The sequence below is a fragment of the Melopsittacus undulatus genome, chromosome 11, assembly GCF_012275295.1.
Source record: "Melopsittacus undulatus isolate bMelUnd1 chromosome 11, bMelUnd1.mat.Z, whole genome shotgun sequence".
Classification (NCBI taxonomy): Eukaryota; Metazoa; Chordata; class Aves; order Psittaciformes; family Psittaculidae; genus Melopsittacus; species Melopsittacus undulatus.
The window spans coordinates 12,590,530-12,612,046 of record NC_047537.1 but is presented as its reverse complement, the minus strand read 5'-3'; the positions used below and the strand labels follow the sequence as shown (position 1 = coordinate 12,612,046).

Sequence of the window (21,517 nt, the reverse complement as noted above, 5' to 3'; positions counted from 1 at the left end):
CTGTAGAGCTTAGCATTCAGGATCATTCCCTTTTTGTGGCAGCTCCCCAAGAAATGGCTGTACAATCCTACACTTTGACACAGTAAAAGACAAACTGTAAAGTCTATCCCCCCTTGACCTCAAAGCATCCTTAATGCAAAAACTTACAGGTCTTTCAATTAAGTCAATGCAAGGCTGCAGATCCAGTCCAAAGTCAATGAAATTCCACTCTATACCCTCTCGTTGGTATTCCTCTTGCTCCAGGATAAACATTGTGTGGTTAAATAACTGCTGAAGCTTCTCATTGGTGTAGTTAATGCAGAGTTGCTCAAAGGAGTTCAACTGCAAGAATAACATTAGTAAGCAAGAGTAATGCAGTGACAGGATTTATCACGTAGCTGGAAGCCAAAAACTTGACCTTACAAGGAAATACCCCCAAACTCTATAACATTCAAATGTAACATCAAGAAAACTGGGAAAGCTGTGATGCAAATCTCTTATGTCCCTCCCGTTACATACAATTAAACTAATAGTAGGAAACATACATATAAAAGAACAGTTTAGACTGAAGTATGACTTTTCAGCACTCTGATTTAGGGTTGTCAAAGCATCTGAATGCTACAACACCAAAACCTGCTGCAGCCTTGGCGCGTGATGCATTCAAGGGCTCTACAGTTAGTCCTGAATGCACATGAGCAGGGGAAAGAAGAGGTCTGATCAGCAGCACTGAAGTACCTCGAAGATTTCAAATCCAGCAATATCCAGAATTCCAATGAAAGACGCTCCCTGTCGTTTGGTCCTGTCCAAAGCTTTGTTAATGCGGTGAACAAGCCAGCGGAAGAGGCGCTCGTAGGTGGCCTTTGCCAAAGCTTCCACTGCAAAGTCTGCCTGGAAATCCAAACAGGAACATTTATTTATCCTGGAGAAGTGATCAAAAGAACTCAGACACGGATGTTATCCCAAAAAACAAAGGAACACAAGAAGTTTAATGGTGTTATTACCACTGAGAAATGAAAACAAGGAGTAAAATCCAATGGAGTTAGATTAATGTTATGAAAAATGTGTTTTTAAATTGTTCCATACAACACCAAAAGCTCTCCATGTGTTTGATACATACAACACTGACAGTAAAGGATGAAACCAACAGAAGGTCAAGGAAAGGAAAAGGTTCCTTCTATTCTGCTACTGATTTTTACCACATAAGAACATCTAATAAAGGCAGTAAAGCTTAAATAAAGTCAGTGGCAGTACATATTTAGTCCAAATTTGGGGGGTGGAGGTGGGGGGAAGGGGGTTTGGAGCAAGCTGCTCTAGTAGATGGTGTCCCTGCCTGTGGCAGGGGATTGGAACTGAATGACCTTTAAGGTCTCTTCCAACACAAACCAGATTGAAGTAAATTGGATTCTATGATTACTATTAAGAGCTAATCAGGATGAAGTGCAGTTTCACTTCACCTTTAAAGCACCCAAACTTACTTGTTCTTTGGTCTGGGCTTTCTGGACGTAGTCTCTGCCCACTTTGATGCGCGGGGTCAGGATGGCCCGGGTAAACTCCATGACATTCATTCCCAGCAGATGGCAGAGCTTCTGTGCGACTGCAGAGCAAAGAATCAATGGAAACACTTCAAATCCTTCACAACAGCAGCAACAGCCATAAAACCCAGTACCGGCAAGTGTCAGCTTAAAACCTGACTTGCTGTTGGCAGTAGAGCCTGGGCAATGCCCATTGTCCTCAGGCTGGAGCACCCCATGGCCTTCCCTGGCTGCACACCACTTACACAGCATGAGCTCTCCTGGTGTGACATTCTGTATCTGAAATGATGTGTTGCTCACCCCAGCATTACACATTCTTGCTGCATCAGTCCCTTTCCCTACATCCATTGCCCAGCAGGTGAGGTGCTTGGGATTCCAAACTCCTAGAAGCCCTTCACACTAGCCTGCAGAAACTTAAACCCTGATCTCTGTTCATGGCTTTACTGTCAAAGTGAAAAAAGCTCCTTCTGCTGCCTTTGCTTTGTTTTCCTGGTATAACAACCAGGTATTGCTTGCTCTTAATGTTAAGATTCTTAGGCTGTATTCAGCGGAAGGGCTCATGAATCAACACACAACTGAATCAAGGGAAATGAGGGTAGTGACACAAACTGAGCACTCATTTCTCTATAGCTACACAAAGGAGTATTTCTGTGCTTTGAGTATGACAACACACACCAGCACATCAGACAGAGCTTACAACCTTCGGTGGCAGGGAGTAAATGCTGTCAGGATCTTCAAACAACCAGCCAAGCAAAAGAAAAACAAACCACCAGACTACAAGGACTTAAGACAGTTGAGCTGATGCTAAAAGCCAAAAAACCTGATCTCTCACCCAACCTTTTTTCTTCACTGCAAAACTCAAAGTGCCAACCCTCTGCCAAATACCAACTCAATGGCTATTGGCCTTGAGTCCATTCCTGCTTGCTGGAGCACCCTGAGCAGCAAACCACCCCCTAAGATTTTGGACACTGCAAGCACCCTACATTGGCACAGCCATTTGGGATAATCCCAAAACAAGAGATACACATGAACTGGAGTTGTGCATGTACAGGAGGTCCTGTGGCTGATGGTTCTTACTGCTCTTTCCACCAAGGTCAATTCTCAAAGCTAACTCCCATGAGAGCATTCAGAAGGCTGGCACTGAAGCACTACATTGAAAACCTGGGATGTGCTCCAGCAGCAATCTTTTTGTGTGAAGAAATCCTGCCTGCATGGCGGGTACCAACTGATAAATTCCATCCCAGTCCCACTGCCCATCCCTGCCACGTGCCACTTCAGGAACAAGAACTTTATCTAAACACAGCATTCCTATGTTCAGCCATTTCACTATGAAGTTGTGTTTGGCTCCAGGGCTCTTACCATTGGCAAGAAAACTGCTGTCAAGAACCAAAGAAAACAGGGATTTGAGCGTGCACTTTTTCCTAGTGCTTGTCTTTGTAGACTCCAACCAGAATACTGTTCCAAGTGGAGAAGCAATGCAAATAGCATCAATTCTGTTGATGGATACTTAAATTTGTCTGAATGACAAGGATGGGAGAGGAGAGTTTTAACACTCACCCGTTGGCTAACTGCCTCTTTGGCACAGGATGCTCCCACAGCAGCTCACAAGCCTGCTCTGTACTTGTTGAGGACATGCACTGGAGTGGTGGGAAGGAAACCACAGCGCACAAAGCCACAAAACGTGATCGACTTACCCGTGTTCTCTGGCATAGAAGCTTGATCCGTATTTCTCTCCTTCTTAAAGGAAATGTTTCCAAATTGCAGCACTGAAGACACCACTTTCAGCATTGCTGTGTTAACAAAGGACATGTGCAACAGTTAACTGGAGAGGGCTCAGCTTATGCTTTCCTTTCACTACTTGTGTCCTTCCAAATTCAAAGTGTTAAGTTCAGCAAGGACTGTTTGGACTGTGCTTTTGGGCAAAAAGCTTTAAGTCAGTTATACTTGTGTTAAGCAAACATTTGTTGCAGGCTGTCAGGACACCGAAGCAACGTGAAATCAGCAAGTGTGGGTGCATGCGCATGAGAGAAAAGCAGGTCTGAACATCCAAAAGGCTCAGTAACTTACACAAGATCTCATCATGCGAGAATCCCATGATATGCATTGCTTCCATAGTCTCCTGAAAGTTATCCTTGTCTTGCTGCCCAGGAATGGGGATGTAGCCATTAGATAAAAATCTGTAGTTATTAAATCCTTCAAGCAGCAGGTCAGCTGTGTGGGGAAGGGGAAGAGACATGAAAATAAACAGTGAAGCTCTTCACAGCCACACCAACTGGGGTGTCACTAAATGCGCAAATAATGCTTTCCAAAACCAATTCCTCAAATAAGGCTATGAGGTGTTCCACCTGCTTTGGAAAATCTACAATACAAGTGCACCTGAGAAGCTGAAGCGAGTTGCAACCTACATCAGCTCTTTAATGCATTAAGCCTGTAAACAGAACCTTACCTGACTCAGATCTATCATCATCTCAAACCCTTATTTGGAATATCCTAAACCAAGTGTCTCTGCTGGGAGGTACCGACACAGTGCTGGGTATCAATGGTTACCACAGCAAGGATGTAAATACCCATTTGTCTAATACAGGTGAGAAAGAGTGCATAAGTTCTCTTAAGTCTGCACTGTTCTCTGGTTTCACTTATCACAAGCTAACAGAAATTCCCAGTTACCAAAGAGGGGGAGAAAAGGAGAGAAAAAGATTCCAACCCAGTGACTCCTAGGCAGGGACACGCTGAACTGGATGGGGTCAGGCAAGAGCAGTTTGCTCTCGGTGTGTGTGACTGCAGCCTGGATAAAGCCCAGCCATCCCAAACCAGAGGCACCCAGCTCCTCAGCCTTCAGTTAATACTCCCTGTCTGAAGACCAAAGAGGAGCTCCAGCACCACTGAGTATCTCTGAGCAGACAAGCCCGGCACACAGAAACAACAGGTTTACAAAATGAGATTCCCAACTTACACTTCAGGTGTTCTCCTGCTCCTGCAAGTAGTTGATAGAAGATATGAAACGTCCGCTCATCCTTAGCCTGACGAACAGCACGAGACTTTTCCAACAAGTCTGATTGTAACTAGTCAAGGATCTTCTACAGTTTGGGGGTCAAAATATCCAATGCAAAACAAAAGTTCAAAGCAGGCTATAAAATTACTTTAAAAGCAAATAGAACATTAACAGCAATGCCAGGACCGTGTCCAATATGAACCTTCAGTAACTTTAAAAAAGAGGCTTCAATTTCAGACTTGTAGAAGTTCACTTTTTATTTCAGCAGACTCCTCTGTTGGATGTTGACCACATTTCCCTGCTACACTCAGTGACAAGTGTCTGTACAGACCAGCTGAAGGTTAAGTGAAGGGGCAGCCTTTCACCCACTGTGAGGGTAGTGGGACACTGACAGAGGTTGCCCAGAGAAGCTGTGGCTGCCCCATCCCTGGCCAGGTTGGACACAGGGGCTTGGAGCAAGCTGCTCCAGTGGAAGGTGTCCCTGCCCGTGGCAGGGCTTGGAGCTGGAGGAGCTTTAAGCTCCCTTCCAACCCAAACCATGCCATGATAAATAAAATCAAACCTTACAGCTAAAACTGAATTAGGCTTCAGTATTAATTGCTGTTAGGTCTTGTGTCATTGTGCTTATGCTGATCTCCAGAAAACCTAAGAAACTGGAACGTGTCCCAGCACTTCCAGTTCTGTCACTTCATAAGAAGCACCAGCTGCTTCCAGGCACAGAGCTGCTCCTGCAGCACTGACAGGAGCAAACCCCAGCCCCTGGCACAAGGCAGTGGCTCAGCAGCTTTAGGAAGGAGCTTCTCATCTAAAACTGTTGGTAGAGCAAGCACATTTGGAATGGTTTCCCTCTTTAAGATGCCCTAGGTTTAAGGCTGGTCTGAAAACCCAGCAGGTCTCATAGTGCTACATTTTGGAGTATCCAGTGTCCGAGCATAAGGAAGCGTGCTGACTTTGGGATATTTGATCAGCTATTTTGAAATAAAGGAAGAGACAAAGGAATGTAGGAATGTGGTCACCCCTCACTGCATTCCAACGGCTTCCAGGGTTAAAAGCAAAACAATGGGGAAACTTGCACTGCACACTGGCGTGGCATGAAGCAGGATACACGTCTCAATGTTGGCCCCAACGATATAACCAGTAACATCAAAGTTAATCCTTATGAACTTGCCCTGGAAAGAAAAGAGATTATTTGGGTGATGACTGATGTTTTCAGACACCAACGCTGCCTCCACACAAACACAGCCCTGCTGGCACCTGTACGAGCATTTCACACAACTTTGAATCCATCTCTCCCCTTCCATGTGCTCAGCCATCATTTCACTGGCACATGTTACACTGACACACACTTCCTAAAGATCAAAGAAGCAGTGCTCCAGACTTAGAAAAAGCTTTTCTCCGAGTGAAGCTGCCTGAGGTTGGAAGCAAGGCTGAGATGTTTCAGTGCACGTATTTCTACAGCAAACTCACTGGTGGCTAAAGGGGTTTTATCTGCAGCAATCCCAAACCACATGTGCTGCCCAGCCTGGCCCACCAGCCTTCAACTTCCTTTTCCACAACCAGGATGGCCCCACCTGCATGGCCTCTCTTCTCCAGCAGCCGGTAAAGAACAGACTATGAGACAGTAAGCCTGTTCCTTCCACATACATCTCCTTTGCTCCATACAGGACCAAGTAAAGAGCACATTGCTCACCCATAGAGCTCTTGGAAAGAAACTGGTTGCAAGTGAATATATTCCTAGAATCCCAGGCTGGTTTGTGTTGGAAGGAACCTTCAAACTCATCCAGTTCCAACCCCCTGACATGGGCAGGGACCCTTCCAACCCAAACCAGTCTGTGGTTCTGTGTGCTGCTATGCTACAGACTGACACTTGAGCAAGTGGCTGAGATCATTTGAGCTAGTGTATCTTGTCTCCAGAACACCAGAACCTTCCGCTGCCCTGGTGAAGCCCATTCATATCTGAAAGATTTGTGTGTACCAGAGACCACGTTTCTCCCCAGCCATAACAGCAAAAGGAAGTTCCAGCCCTTGCTGAGTCTGAACCAGCTGCTCTGTGAGTGCAGATGTGCATCTGCAACTCCAAGAGACGTCTTCTACACGTTTCAAGAAGGCTGGTGGAACACTTCAACTTCAGTGCTCCCTCCCCACCACTGAACCTGCAGCACAGGTGGAACATCAGGGCACTGAAGTGAGCATGCTGAGGAACAAGGCTTGCTTTCGAGCATGCCCTGTCAGGGATCAGCACCTGAACTTGAGTTCCCAGGTGTGCAGGAACAGAAAGCTCCAAGCCCAGCTTGAGACTGAAGCATTTATACTTTTTGCTCAGTAGAAGCTCCAGAGAACTGTGTCTATAACTGCTGCAAAGAGCAAAGCACTTCCTGAAACTCAGCCAACAGACATGACAGGCAACGTGTGTGTCAGCACCAGCACCTCAAGGATGGTGGCTGACAGCATCCTCCCTGTACCAGGTACCACAGAGCCTCCTCAGAGTGACATGGCTTCCATTTGCCACATTACATGGAGGAACAGACACAAAGGTAAGGTCTAGTCAGGGGCTTTTTCTGATGTAATTCAGAGTCACTTCACTCTGCTTCACCCTCACAAGTTATCTCATGTCTGCTGGCAAGTTACCAGCTCCTTGGACAGAAATAACGGAGAAGAAATGCAGTCCTTGGATGAGCTGACACACCAGAAAGGGAAACCCACATGCTCCCTGATTCAAAGGACCATCAGCACTGAAGTCTGAATTGGAGAAGTCACTTATCTACTTCATCTTCTTAAAAGCAAAATATTAATCCACCTTTTTAGCTAGCACAAGCAATTCTGGCTCTGAAATCTTGACCTGATCAGTTAGATACTGTCGTGGTGGTCATTTAACAACTGGATTCTATTTAGATTATCACTGCAGCACTAAGTACATGGCTTTGGAAAAACCACATGAGAAGGAAGCAGTTAGCTCTGCACCATGAACCCAGCAAGGTCCCCCCTCCCTATCCACAAAGAGAGAGAGTTTCTTTCCTGCACCACAAGAGAACTCTGCCTTTGGCAGAGGGAAAAAGGAATAAACCCTGCTTTGACGCTGGCCCTATTTCAGCCCTGTCTGGTGCTATCAGCACACAGGGCAGAGGCCAGCCTCCTCCTCAGGCACAGTGAAGCTGTCAGGCCTGTACACAACAGCCCTTCTCCCCTGGGGGGAGGACAGATCTATTCTTTAAGTCAGGTTTTAAAGTGGTTGTTACTAAAGATGATTTTTCCTGCAGGAGATGCCACCATCTGGAGTGCATTAAACCTACTGCTTTAGAAAGCCAGAGCTGGAACAGCCGAGTGAGCGTGTTCATGATGGCGATGTGGACGCCAGGGTAACACAAACCAGATGCTACCCTCTCTTAGGAATAAAGTATCCTCATTAAATTCGCACGGCCTTTGGTGGATTCAAGCCATGTAACAAAGAAGAAACATCGTGCAGCGAAACCTGTTGATATTACAAATCCTTCACCCAACATGTATAAGCATCAAGCAATATTGTAAAAAATGTGGCTATAAAATGATCAACATTGAATTTCTTTAGTGCTCTGCTCTCCCTTCTCGACTGAAAAGGCAGAGGGATTTAGTCATAGAGTTTTCCAGAGTCCTTATCACCGGAGCTGAGTTCATACATTAGAAATCCAAGCAACTGTTGAAACATTCAGGCAGCCAAGAAAAGTTTCATTTGTTCTGTACGTTTCACTTCTGTTCTCACAAGAAAAACTATTTCGTATCTCCTTTTACAGCTGTACTAACCCAGCTTTCCCCTCAATCGGGATGTACTGGAGGGAAGCTGAAAAGGCAGCATGGCTTTTTCCCCCACTTCAAATGAAAGGATGCGTTCACAAGTGGTTAATAGCTCTTTCCCCCAGTTCCACCACTGCTTTTACAACAATGGAACCCATAAGAAGTGGTTACTGGCCACCAGAACAGTAGGTGAAGAGAAGGCACCAACCCAGTAAAGCCATCACCCAGCTACAGGTGCCCAACACTGCCTTTTAGACTTCCCTCCAGGAAACCAGCTGGACAGAAGGACATGGGACTTGAAAGAGGGTTTTACAGGCAACTTCTGTGCTTTTCCAAAAGTGAAGGATGTTCTCCCTCAACCAATCAATTGATAAAGTGCTAGCTATTGACAAGAAGGTTCCATATTTAGCTGAACTCTGCATCGATGCCATAGTACTTATTCATGTTCGACAGTAGTTCAGCAGCAGTTTGTGCATGCAAGCCCAGGTCAGCTCTATGGTACAGTGTATTTGCTATGGCATGAACACCACTGTCAGCTCAAGGATGGTTAAAACCAGAAACTGGATAAAATAAAGCAAGTTTTGGTAAAAGCCAATGAGGGGGAGCCTTCTGCGGCCCCTGCACCATGCAGAAAGAGATGCAAGAGAGGCTGGATTCATCTCGTGAAGAGAGAACACAGTTAGCTTCTGATCCTGGATAAATCTTGAACAAAGATTTTCTCCATGAACAGTAACCCACATTTCCAGACTCAAAGGAGAGAAGGAGTCACTCACAAAGCGGGAGGAGTTGTCATTTTTCACTGTCTTGGCATTCCCAAAGGATTCCAGAATGGGATTCGCCTGAAGAAGCTGACGCTCCAGCTCCCCCTGAAAGCCACAAAAACAGAAACAGACAGACATCAGCACAGTGCACGCATGACATTCCCACGTCCTGCTGCCTCCTGAGAGCCGTGACCCAGGGACACCGCCTTCACAAGGGCCTTTCATTGCTCCTCTCACATCTAGAACTGCTGCTAGTCTCCTCCATCCAGTAAAGAATGTGGGTTTGGGGGTATTTTTTGTGTTTTGTGGGGGTTTTGGTGGTGGGTTTGGTTTTAAATAACACACAGAGCAGTGACTAAACAGGACTTGATGGATGCTGGAAATCATTGAACACGGAAAACTCACATTTAGGGCAAATGAAATTAGGCACAGACTTGGAGTGCTTTAGAGGAAAAATTAATTTATCTGGTTTAAGTGTAAGGTCATTTCTAAACTTCCCATTTAGTGATTTTTACAGTATGGCTACATTGGAATACCCAGTTTCAAACCTACTTTTGAATCAGTGACATCCTCACTTCCAGCCAGCCACACACGGGATCATTGCAACACCTTGAATGCACCCCAGAATGTGCCAGAATGGGGATGGAGCAACACCAGGTACAAAGATCACATTCACATTGCTCCATTCAGGGGGTTTAATGCAGTTCTTTAAACATTTTTTGACATTCAAGCCAATGGATGTAGGAATCACTGCACTTCTCTTATGGAAAATGCCCAACGGCTTTTAGGATTGCTATCCATGAAGAGATCTAGTAACACAAAAAGTCTGTGCTGCTTCCATGAGCCCAGGAGGCATGGATGAACATAGGAAAACACGAGATTGTCTTCCTGCGCTGAAGGATGGGTTTTAAACAACTAAAAGGAAAGCAAAGCTGTCTGGAATGTCATCTCAAAAACTGGGGACTGTGTGAATAAACCTGCTTTTTCCAATTACTTATAGCATAGATTAATAGAGGACCCAGGCTGAGCATCAGAGCACAGGTAACTGAAGTCTCTTAAGGATTCCACAAGGTCAATTCTAACAGGCATTTTTAAGTTTCACTGCTTAACACCTAAAAGAGGATTTTATTTATACATTGAACTATATTTCAAGTCCCACTGGAAGCTCCGGGCTGCTGCTTCTTTAATGTGACCTCAAGTTATTGGCTCATCACTTGCTGACTTCCAAATATATTCCCTTTGGGATGACATATTCTCTGGATTCTGAAGTAACTGAAGAAGAAACAAATGTGTGAGCCTTAGCCCAGAGCACAGCAACCACCACTGGGGCCCCAGAGCCTCCACACTGTACACTGGGTTTGCCAACAATACAGCTCCCAGGAGTTCTTTTAGATTGATAAGAAAAGCCCACAACTGAAGAAAAACCAGCTCTGTTCAAAGCACTACATGCACAGTATTTATAGTCTAAAAGTTCCCCATATAAAATCATCAGACCAGGGAAACATTCACTCACACCATTCCATCATTCCCCTATCCCAACCATGCAGTTGGCTCTGCAAAGGCACCCAAGTGTAAAGCCAAGAAGCTGGCTCACAGAACAGTGCACAGGGCAAAATCAATCCCATGGCCTGTATTCACCACAGCTTACACATCAGATCCTGGCTATCCTGGCAAAGCAATCACCCTGCCTTCAAACTGGGCTGCTCCATGGACCTGCACTGTGCCAGTGGGAATCATGGCAGCACAGGCTGTACCTGGGCTTGAATGTGCTTCCACGTGCCCCAGCCCTCCCTGGGATTTGTGCAGAGGCATTTGGCCAGGTCAGTGTGAAATGATTACACTCAAATCCTCCAGCTGAATGCAAAGAGTTCTTATAGGTTATTTTTATGATCATCTCTGAGGATCTGACAAAAACATTCAGTTGGGTCATCACTGAATGGTTTGGGTTGGAAGGGACCTTAAAGCTCCTCCAGCTCCAACACCTGCCACGGGCAGTGACACCTTCCACTGGAGCAGCTTGCTCCAAGCCCCTGTGTCCAACCTGGCCTTGAACACTGACAGGGATGGGGCAGCCACAGCTTCTCTGCGCACCCTGTGCCAGCACCTCAGCACCCTCACAGGGAAGAGTTTCTGCCTAAGAGCTCAGCTCAGTCTCCCCTGTTCGGGCAGGTTAAAGCCATTCCCCTTGGCCTGTTCCTACAGGCCCTTGTCCTAAGCCCCTCTCCACCTTTCCTGTAGCCCCTTTAGGCACTGGAGCTGCTCTCAGGTCTCCCCTTCAGAAGCCTTCTCTTGTCCAGGCTGTCCCAGCCTGGCTCCAGAGCAGAGCTGCTCCAGCCCTCACAGCAGCTCAATGGCCTCTGGACTTGCTCCAACAGCTCTACGTCCCTCTTGTGGGTCCTCAGATATGGGTGAAAACCATGAGAACAACCCAGGCACTCAGAGCCCAGTCACACATTTTGCCCTGCTCACAAGCAGACTTGTCACAGCTGTCACTAAGAAGCACCAAATCTCTCCACTGTGTTCAACAGCTTCTGATTGAGTAGTTTTCGTTGTCAGATGTACTGCTTCACAGCCCAAAACCAGCCCTGGCTTTCAGAAGTGTTTAGTGCTTGGAAAGAGCGTGTTTTGCCTCTATGTGCATCTCCTGCACAGGCAGCTACCCAGAACTTGGAAAAAGCAGTGTCACAGTAATGTGGATAAAGTCAAGTCATGCAACATTTCATGCAGGGCAACATTAAGGTAAGGACAGGCTCTTGTCTCAGTTTCAGAACAACCAGCACCCTGAGGCTGGAGCTGTCGAGAGGCCAGGAAAGCCACATGCTACTCACATACAACAGGAATCCACACTGTAGTCCAAAATGACATTGAAACAGAAATGTTAATGGTCATGGTTTATGCAGTATCGACACTTCTGGGTTTCATGTCTCCACTGATACATTGAAAGTGCCAACAAATGCCTTGTTTCCAACCCTGACATGCGGGAGCTCAGAGCAGGAGGCTTGAACTAAACCCTGCTCCCTCTGCTTTTGGAACAGAGAAATGCTGCAGTAAAAACCCCTTAGAATTGACTGAGATTTGCAAGGAGGGAGGGTTGAATTGTCTGTAACTTCTGAAAGTGAGACGCAGGGCTGGGTTACAGAGGTCCAGCACGTTACCACACACCAGTAGAGGCACCACAGCTGTCTATGTGATGGCTTTGGCTTCCTATACACCAGACCCAACTTGAAGTTTCTTTTATTCTTTCCCTTCCTGCTACAGCTTAGGTTGCTCTACAGTCAGCTTCCAGAGAAATGGAATACAACCACCTGAACTAATTCATGATGGCTTCTTGAGTTCCCAAGCCTTGGTTTTATACCATATGGAGCTGCTGCAAAGCTGCTTCTTGATCTAACAGTTAATGCCCACGACAAAGGCATCGCTCATCGTCTCAGGACAGGGAGTGGAGCATTTAGTCTTCAGAACATGTGGCAGCAATTGCTCCTGTCAACAGCTTTACCCTCAACTTCCACTCAACCTCCTCTCCGTGACCCTCTGCAGCTCCTGCCCTGCACAATGGGGTGGTCCAGGACAGACCAACTGCTGCTGCCCATGGGAGACAGGGACACAGGAGGAGGAAAGGGGCATTTATCTGCAGGTCAGCTCCATCAGCCCTGGGCAGCAAGAGCAGCGGAAGCTCAACTGAGGGAACATTAACTCAGGTGGCAGTGCTGAACAGAGACCACATTGCTTGCATCACTTACCCTGAAGAGTGAAGGAAACACTTCATTTTAGATAATGACTGGTTCTGCCAAGCCTTTTATACTTCATCATCATGGAATGGTTCGGGCTGGGAGGAACCTTAAAGCTCATCCAGTTCCAACCCCTGCCACGAGCAGGGACCCCTTCCACTGGAGCAGCTTGCTCCAAGACCCTGTGTCCAAGATGGGGCAGCCACAGCTTCTCTGGGCACCCTGTGCCAGCGCCTCAGCACCCTCACAGGGAACAGCTTCTGCCTAAGAGCTCATCTCAGTCTCCCCTGTTCTGGCAGGTTCAAGCCATTCCCCTTGGCCTGTCCCTACAGGCCCTTGTCCCAAGCCCCTCTCCAGGTTTCCTGCAGCCCCTTTAGGCACTGGAGCTGCTCTCAGATCTCCCCTTCAGGAGCCTTCTCTTGTCCAGGCTGTCCCAGCCCAGCTCTCTCAGCCTTGATGTCAGTCTGTATCAGGTTATCTGAGAAGCTATCAAAATATTCAGACAAAACACCATGTTAATCAAAAGAATTTTGTAGCTTCTACTAAAGCACAAGCTTTGCTGTGCTGAGGGACCTGGGACCTGCTCTTTCTCTGGAAGCCACTTGAGGATCTGCAAAGCTCTCTCCTGGCTGTGTCCCTCCCCGTGTTACAAATACAGATTGACAGGAAATAGAAGCACAGATTTCTGTTCACTTCTGTAACTGTAAAAGCAGAAAGAAAGCCACTTGCCTGGTGTTTCACGGGTTTGGGTGATTCGGGCTGCTCGTTGCAAACAAACAAACGCACATGTTAGCAAGGAAGCATTCCAGCTGCAGGTTACATCCCGAATTAGCAATGGCAGTAGGTTTAACTAGAGACTCACTTCAAAGCAACCATTCACATTTGGTTTAGGAAATGTAATCTTTCACATGTGCAAAATGCTAAAACCTGTGTTTGTGCAGAGGAGCAATTCCAGATACAAGATTCCCGATGTCCTGGAGCAGCAGGGAAAGGGCAGCAGCTCCATTCGCTGTGCATAGCTTTGTACAGGTCTGCCAAATCACAATGGTAAATAACCACCACCACCACCACCCCATCAAGTAACCTCCTCTACACCCTCGGTCCCTGTAAGGTGGTTCTGTATGGACGAGGTGATCATTATTCCTCAACCATCAAAAAGGCTGTGAAAGGACCAGGGCAAAGCAGTTCCTGAGGAGCCTGCAGGTTGAGCTGTGCACTGCGCTTTGGGTGTGTATCCTTAAGGATGCAAACCTATAAGTGAGAGCAAAGCTTCCAGCAGTGACTGTCCACAGGAGAAGCAGCAGCTTAAGAAAAGCTTCAGATTCTGCAGGCAGAAGGGGAATGGGACCATGAATGTATTAAAGGAAAACAAAACCCCTGCAGGTTCAGGTCTGCATGGCTTCTGCAGGAATATTTGATTCCATTATTATTCCCTTGGCTCAGTCTGCCAGTGTAATAACATTGAGCTTCCCACCAGAGAGCCTGGGGAAAACCCTGTGTTGAACCATGCACCCTGTGCTGTTGCCATGCCCAGCCAGGTGCAAGCTTCCTCCAGCCATGCCTTGTTTTAAAGAACCACCACTGGTTTAGTGCAGAACAACAGATTTTGCCTGTACAGCAGCTGGCAAAGGCTTGGCTCATTCAGCTGATGGATGTGAAGCTTGCAGAGCTGTATCACACCTGGCCAGAAAACAACTCGTGCATCTAAACAAAGATGAGACGTTTCAGTAGAGCACTACCACTGGAGAAGGATGAGCACAAGGACTGCTCCCTCAGGGTGCCCCTTTCTGTCCTCACTAGAAACAGAACTGAGCACACTCAGACACATTTCCCTTCCTTCTGGTTAAATGAGGGCAGCTTAAGCCCATCTGGGAAATGCTCACTAAGGGAAGCTTCCAGCCTGAGCGAACCTGCTTCAAAACCAATTGGTTCTTTTGAAGAGGCTAAAACAAAGGAAACAGTTCAGCATTTCAGGTACAAAGGCCAATGCAGTCCCTGAAAGCAACCACTAACCTGAAAGCACCAGTCATTATTTAGTGATAAAAGAGAGGATGTGGGGGGAAGGTTTTGGGTAGAGGGGGAAGGAACAGAAGTCCAGTTCCATTCCTCTGTACCAGAGGTGCACTGTACCAGGATGACTGGATGTACAGGCAGCAGTGGTGGATGGATGCACTTATGTATAAAACTCACCTACTTCTACACTGCCATGATTGAAACCATCTGCTGATATCACATATTTGACCATGAACAGTGTCCAGGCATGGCCAGGAGCATCCCCAGCCTGACAGCCTGTAGAACATGTGAGTAACATGGGCAGTGCCCAGAGTGACAACCAGCACTTCTCCTCTTGGAAAGCCAGGGATGTCAGTTTTAACTATTTCTATATGCTGCACTGACTTCCTTCTCATCCCAAACTACAAAGTATGCAAAATAAAGCAGACCCCAAGAATCACTTCTTAACCATATTAAAGCAACTCTAACACATGTGTTAATACCACCACCTCATTCTTTTCTCTCATTCCTATCTCAGTGTGTATAGGAAGGACAAACCAAAGGGAAGCAGCTGACAAGCCTCCCTGTCCTCCCTACTCTCTTTGTGCAACCTGTCCAAAACCCTGCCTAGACTCATCAGCCTCACCAATTACCTGTCCCTGTTCCCCTCCTCTCATTCTAAACACCCTTTTCTCTTCACCTCCTGAGCCTTCAAGCAGAATCATTGAGAATGGAGGTGAGAGGCTCCTCTGTGGCCTTGGGACAAGCGGATACCTGCCCAGAGCAGCAGATATCAGTGTGGGTCAGCTTCGGTTCATGGTACCCAAGCTAAAGCCTCATTGATGTCTGTGTCACATGTGGCACAGTTCACAACTGAGTAAGACACAGTATGCTTGGTGCAGGCAAATACACAGATTTACTAGGAAAGTCCTTAGTGCTACCACCTCATCCCCCTGCATTCCTTAGAGCTCAGTTCGTTGGATGTGAAGCTAACCCTTTCAGTTACAACAGGTATCCCCTGCCTTCTTGCCCTTGCTACCTCCTGCTGGGATTGTACCTGTGCCAGTCCTGACTCTCAACCAAGCACGCAGCAGGCAAGAGCTCAGGCTCATGGTCCTCCACCTCCCATCTTCAGAAGAGCTGGTGTTTATAACTCACCACACCAAGGCTTTCTGCCTTCCTGCTGGACTCAGCTCTAGAAAACCTCTATTTCTGATGTCAGGAATTACCCAAGTCTCACCCAGCTCTGCCAAGCCCCACAACTACTAAAGCTTCTCTTTGCATTTTCACCACCACCACTACCCACATCTCCTAGCACAGTGCCCAAGACAACACCTTTAACATTCCTTGGGATTAAACAGGAAATGAGACTGTGAGGCTACAGATTCAAACACTCCAGAATTAGGAAATGCTGGTGTTAAGGTTGCTCAGTGCTGTGATTCTATCCTCTGTGGTTACCATGTGTTACTGGCTCTGTTCCCCACAGGACTTCAACTGCAGATGATATACAGGTCTCCTCTGCAGGTGAAATGTCATCGAATGGTTTGTATTGGAAGGGACCTTAAAGCTCCTCCAGCTCCAACCCCTGCCACAGGCAGGGACACCTTCCACTGGAGCAGTTTGCTCCAAGCCCCGGTGTCCAACCTGGCCTTGAACACTGCCAGGGATGGGGCAGCCACAGCTTCTCTGGGCACCCTGTGCCAGCACCTCAGCACCCTCCCAGGGAAGAGCTTCTGCCTAAGAGCTCAGCTCAGTCTCCCCTCTGGCAGGTTAAAGCCATTCCCCTTGACCTGTCACTATAGTCTCCAATGAAGAGTCCCTCTCTGGCACTCTTGTAGCCCCCCTCAGGAAGCTGCTCTAAGGAAAAGAACTATTAGGAAAAAGGCCATTGGGAAAGAAAAGTCTCATGGACAAGCAGCTGAATGCCAAACGTGATGGGGCTGTCCAAGGGATGTGCAGAGTCCCTACGGGATGCTCCTCACATAAGCTGTTTCACCACCAGCGCTGCTAGAGAACATGCTGGGAAAGCACCCATGGCAGGGTAGAACACCAGCACTATCCTAGCCACAGCCTGAGGTGCCGGCAGGGTTGGAGAGGTCACATTTCCTTGTAATGCTTTTGAAGCACTCTGCCAGGCTAAAGCAAAGGTAACCCCAGACTTCAGAACAGTCTTGGGGAGATGCGTATTCATCCATCAGTGTGCAAACTGCTTCCTAAAAACACCCCATGCAGAGCTCAGAACTGCCTCAGTAGACACTGGTCTTTGTAACAGGATGGATGAAGGTAAATCCATCCCTAGAAGTCAATTTAAGAAGCCTATTTAGCATCTTCTCTGTGGATGAAGCTCATACAGATGGGCCCTGTGGATCCCACCAGCCCTCTGCTGCCTTCTACCAAACATGCCAACAGGGACAAACCTGATTGCGTCTACAGCCCCAGTTCTGACACTTCCCGACTCCTAGCACTAGGTGTGTGGGTCAGACATGCTTTGTTTGCAGTAAATAAGTGAAAATGAATTGTTACAGAACAAGGGAGGGTCACTTGTGTTTCAAAACTGGTTTGGTTACACAAACCTGCATTTTTGGTACGTGTTTGGTATATGTTTAATCCACGGCTCACTAAGGTACTGCATGGGTGAAGTTCAGGATCAAAGTATTAGACCTTTATTCAGGACAGGACCCTGCTCTCTTTACTATGCCCAAACTATGTTCTACAACAAATAAAACCTTTTCCAATCCTTATCACAACAGTCATCAACCGTTCATAAAGCAGTTGATTACAACAAACATCTTCAAAACTCTTTTGAGATTAACACCCCCATCCCATTCAACCACACTGGTGAGTAAGAAATGCAGCTGCAGTTCAACCAGGGATTTAAACGATAACTGCATTAAAAAGGGCAACTCATCCTTCCCTTCATGGACATTTTCCAGCCCAGCTTTCCCCTTTCTAGTTTGTGCCTTCACTTTATAGTAGTGATGCAGCCACACAATAAACAACATTGGAAACTCAGAATCATGGAATCCCAGACTGGTTTGGGTCGGAAGGGACCTTTAAAGCTCATCCACTTCCAACCTCTGCCACTGGCAGGGATGCCTTCCACTGGAGCAGCTTGCTCCAAGCCTCATCCAACCTGGCCTTGAATCAGCTGGGCTGGGAAAGACCTTTAAGAGCATCAAGTCCAACCCTTACCCCAGCACTGCCAAGGCCACCACTAACCCATGGCACGGAGGGCCTCGTCTACATGGTTTGTGAACACTTCTAGGGATGGTGTAATTGAGGTTGAATTAATATTTCACCACAACAAGACCCAGGTGCTCACAGCAACAGATATCCAAAATCAACCATGTATTTTAAAGCAAAGAATTGCTAAAAATCCAATGCAGATGTTGAAGTCTGGCTGGAAATGTGAAGGAAGGTTAAGATACCAAAAGCCCAAGATTCTCTGACACAAAAGTGTACACTCTTGGGTTTAATGTTATCACATCTGAGCTCCAGATTAGCTGCTGGCCTCTAGATATAGCAAGTCTACAGCAGCTTCTGAGCCTGAGAATTCTTCCATCTACAGGTTAACCTGTGGAAGACAAGAAAGCTTATTCACACATACAGCACTGAAAGTGCATCTCATGGGACCTAAAGCCACTAACAGTTACCTAAGGTGATTCTATGTTTTGAAAGCTGGGGTTACTGCAGCAGAAAGCTTTGATCCTGCTCTGAGGTATAATGCTGCATAAAGCCTGTCATTTCCCAACACAAGTTAAACAGCCAACACTGACTGGAAGCTTGGATGTAACTGGTTGTTTTATCTACTACTAAAGAAAAATAATGGTTGAGACAAAGTTACATGGATTATATTACATCTTATCTTTAACAGACAGTTGTGGGTTTAATGCAAAGATGAGAGCTTTAAAAAGAATGAGAAACAAGTGAGAAAATATCTCAACTTACAGGAATATTATGGTCCTTTCTTCCTTTATGGGAGGAAGCAACATGAGCAAGGTACTGAATAACCTTCTTAGTGTTTTCAGTCTTCCCGGCACCAGATTCACCTCTGCAAAACATGTCAGACAGTTTCCTCAACATTCATTTCCAACAATGGATCAATCCTTGATTTGCAGCAACCTCATTTCATTCCACTTATGGCTTTCACCACGCAACAAACCTTCCCTACCCACCTGAACCCAAGAGCACCCACGTGGCAGGGACTACAAGGTATTTGTTTAAATTATTTCCTTCACCCTAAAGATCTCCTCAGCATTGAGATGTTGAACCAATATATAACATTAACTTGACTAAAAGCTTTGGATCATACTCCTGAATTCCTTTGTTATCTTAAGGAACACGAAACAGGCTCAGCCCCCACCAGAGACTGCATTTTCCAGAGTGAAAATACATATATTGAGTTTAAATTCATGACATCTCTACAGAGACACTTTGATATTTATGATCATTTTTACACATTTCACATACCAGGAAGTGCTTATGAGAACTACCAAGTGGATGGGGACACTCAGAGCCTATAGCAGCCAGTTCCAAAGCCCAGGAAAACCCATTTTCAACAGGTTCTTTCCACTGCTCACTGCAGGCTCTTACCTACTTTACAGAGATTTATGGCCACAGGGCTACATGAATTCATTCAGAACTGAATGTGTTAGTGCAGGGCAGTATAGCCCACAGATCAATAGAGGCAGCAAACACACACTGCATGTGTAACACAGAGACAGAACATGTTTAGACGAGAATTTATTGAGAGCTTTACATACAGGGTAGCACAAGTTCACATCACTGCAACCACAAAGGAGGTTACTACAGCTATAAAACCTGGGTCTGATCTTTGGGTAACTCCAAGCACCAAAGGGATTACCAGGTCTGGCTTTGCCATGATCAACTGCAGCAAACTACTGCAGGAAGATCCCATCTCCGGTGAGACAACGACTGCCTCTGGCAACACTATGAAGGATTTGCTCATGGGGATTTGCATGCGAAGAGGGAAAGTGTTTCTGTCCTTGCAGAGCTGTGCACAAACAGCAGTTTGGAAGCCAACAACTTTGTAAGAATGACAAGCAGCACATTTTATGCGTGTGTGTATTTCCCAGCAAAGGTATTTACAATGGGAATGTCTATTGCCCAAAAGGGATCTGAGCACATTCATAAATACCTCCCTCTATCATGATGCACACCAGAGTGCTCAGCCAGTCTGCACATACTTCTGTACCTACTACCTTCAGACCTGCGCTTCTTGATCAGAAAGGCAGCTCAGAAGCATCCCCATCCTCATCTTACTGTCTGCAAAAATCACAGAATCATGGCATGGTTTGGGCTGGAAGGGACCTTAAAGCTCCTCCAGCTCCAACACCTGCCATGGGCAGGGACCCCTTCCACTGGAGCAGCTTGCTCCAAGCCCCTGTGTCCAACCTGGCCTTGAACACTGCCAGGGATGGGGCAGCCACAGCTTCTCTGGGCACCCTGTGCCAGCGCCTCAGCACCCTCACAGGGAACAGCTTCTGCCTAAGAGCTCATCTCAGTCTCCCCTGTTCTGGCAGGTTCAAGCCATTCCCCTTGGCCTGTCCCTACAGGCCCTTGTCCCAAGCCCCTCTCCAGGTTTCCAGGTGCCCCTCTAGGCACTGGAGCTGCTCTCAAGTCTCCCCTTCAGGAGCCTTCTCTTGTCCAGGCTGCCCCAGCCCAGCTCTCTCAGCCTGGCTCCAGAGCAGAGCTGCTCCAGCCCTCGCAGCAGCTCCATGGCAATGAAAAATGAGACAATAGATCACTTAAATTTTCAACCTTGCATATACAGAAAGGATATTACCTCAGACTGGACTCTAAAACAATCTTGTTTCCTTTTTACCTTCCAATCCTTTTAAATCATGGGAATGCCCCTGGATAACAGCACTAGCAGAGGTGACCTCTCACTAAGAGAGAGCGCCATGTGCCCTTTCCCAGACATGGGCAAGGAAGGACAGACACTCACTCACAGCAGCTTCACCAATCCATCATGAAGAGCAGCCCCCAGGAGCTGGGTACAAGCTTAGGGTGCAGCAGCTTGTCCATTTGACTGATGGAGCTGATCAGCCCAGAGGCTCTGCAAGAGAAAACTCTGAACTGAAAACCCTGGACAAAGTGATTCTGCAGACAGGCTCTGGGGTATTTATCAGAGCTCAGAGGGTTAACCAAGCTGTACCGATGGCATCTGCCTCTCAGAAGCAGCTGCATCAACCCAAAACCATTTTTTGTTCCATTTTTGCTCACAAGCCAAGCATCAAGGGGAAATGGGTAGAGAATATGAAAGAGCAGAAACCACTGCACTCGGTTACTGAAGACTTCTGGAGAGGGAGAGCCTTTCCCTTGAAACATGTTCATTACACCAGCTCTGCTCACTGCACGGAGAAACTTGGAGGGTATTACCTGAAGAGCTGGTTCCAGAGAAGATTACTGGGAGAATGAGCTAATGGATACCTGGAGATCCTTTCTGCCAAGATACCATCAATGTGCAACACCGAAACTGGGTGTACTTTGGGACCGCTACAACTCTCAATGAAAAGTCCCATCTCTCCCCAGCCCAGAGTCACCACATACAAGACAAATGTGAAGACTGATAAGCAGAAAACAAGACCTGATGCCAAATCCTTCTTCTCAAGCCTTTATTTCTAGCCTCCCTTTTACTACTGTTTATATTAACATAACTCATGATTACAAGTAAGAGCAAAAGCAGTCTTGCCTGTTTCTAGATGGGTATTAAAATATGCTTAATGCTAAAACCATTCCAGC

At 46.7% G+C, this 21,517-nt stretch overlaps 1 protein-coding gene across 2 annotated transcripts in view; it reads right to left on the bottom strand.

The window, feature by feature from the left end:
* Nucleotides 1-21,517, bottom strand: part of MYH10 (myosin heavy chain 10) — a 93,365-nt gene that overhangs the window by 31,235 nt on the left and 40,613 nt on the right. For both annotated transcript variants that reach the window (XM_034067867.1, XM_005141404.4), the window contains 9 exons: nucleotides 18,701-18,803; nucleotides 9,045-9,137; nucleotides 5,609-5,672; nucleotides 4,465-4,563; nucleotides 3,579-3,722; nucleotides 3,206-3,301; nucleotides 1,455-1,573; nucleotides 715-867; nucleotides 148-321 (listed from right to left, as the gene is read on the bottom strand). In XM_034067867.1, the coding sequence (XP_033923758.1) occupies nucleotides 148-321; nucleotides 715-867; nucleotides 1,455-1,573; nucleotides 3,206-3,301; nucleotides 3,579-3,722; nucleotides 4,465-4,563; nucleotides 5,609-5,672; nucleotides 9,045-9,137; nucleotides 18,701-18,803 (1,045 nt within the window). The remainder of the gene's footprint in view (nucleotides 1-147; nucleotides 322-714; nucleotides 868-1,454; nucleotides 1,574-3,205; nucleotides 3,302-3,578; nucleotides 3,723-4,464; nucleotides 4,564-5,608; nucleotides 5,673-9,044; nucleotides 9,138-18,700; nucleotides 18,804-21,517) is intronic.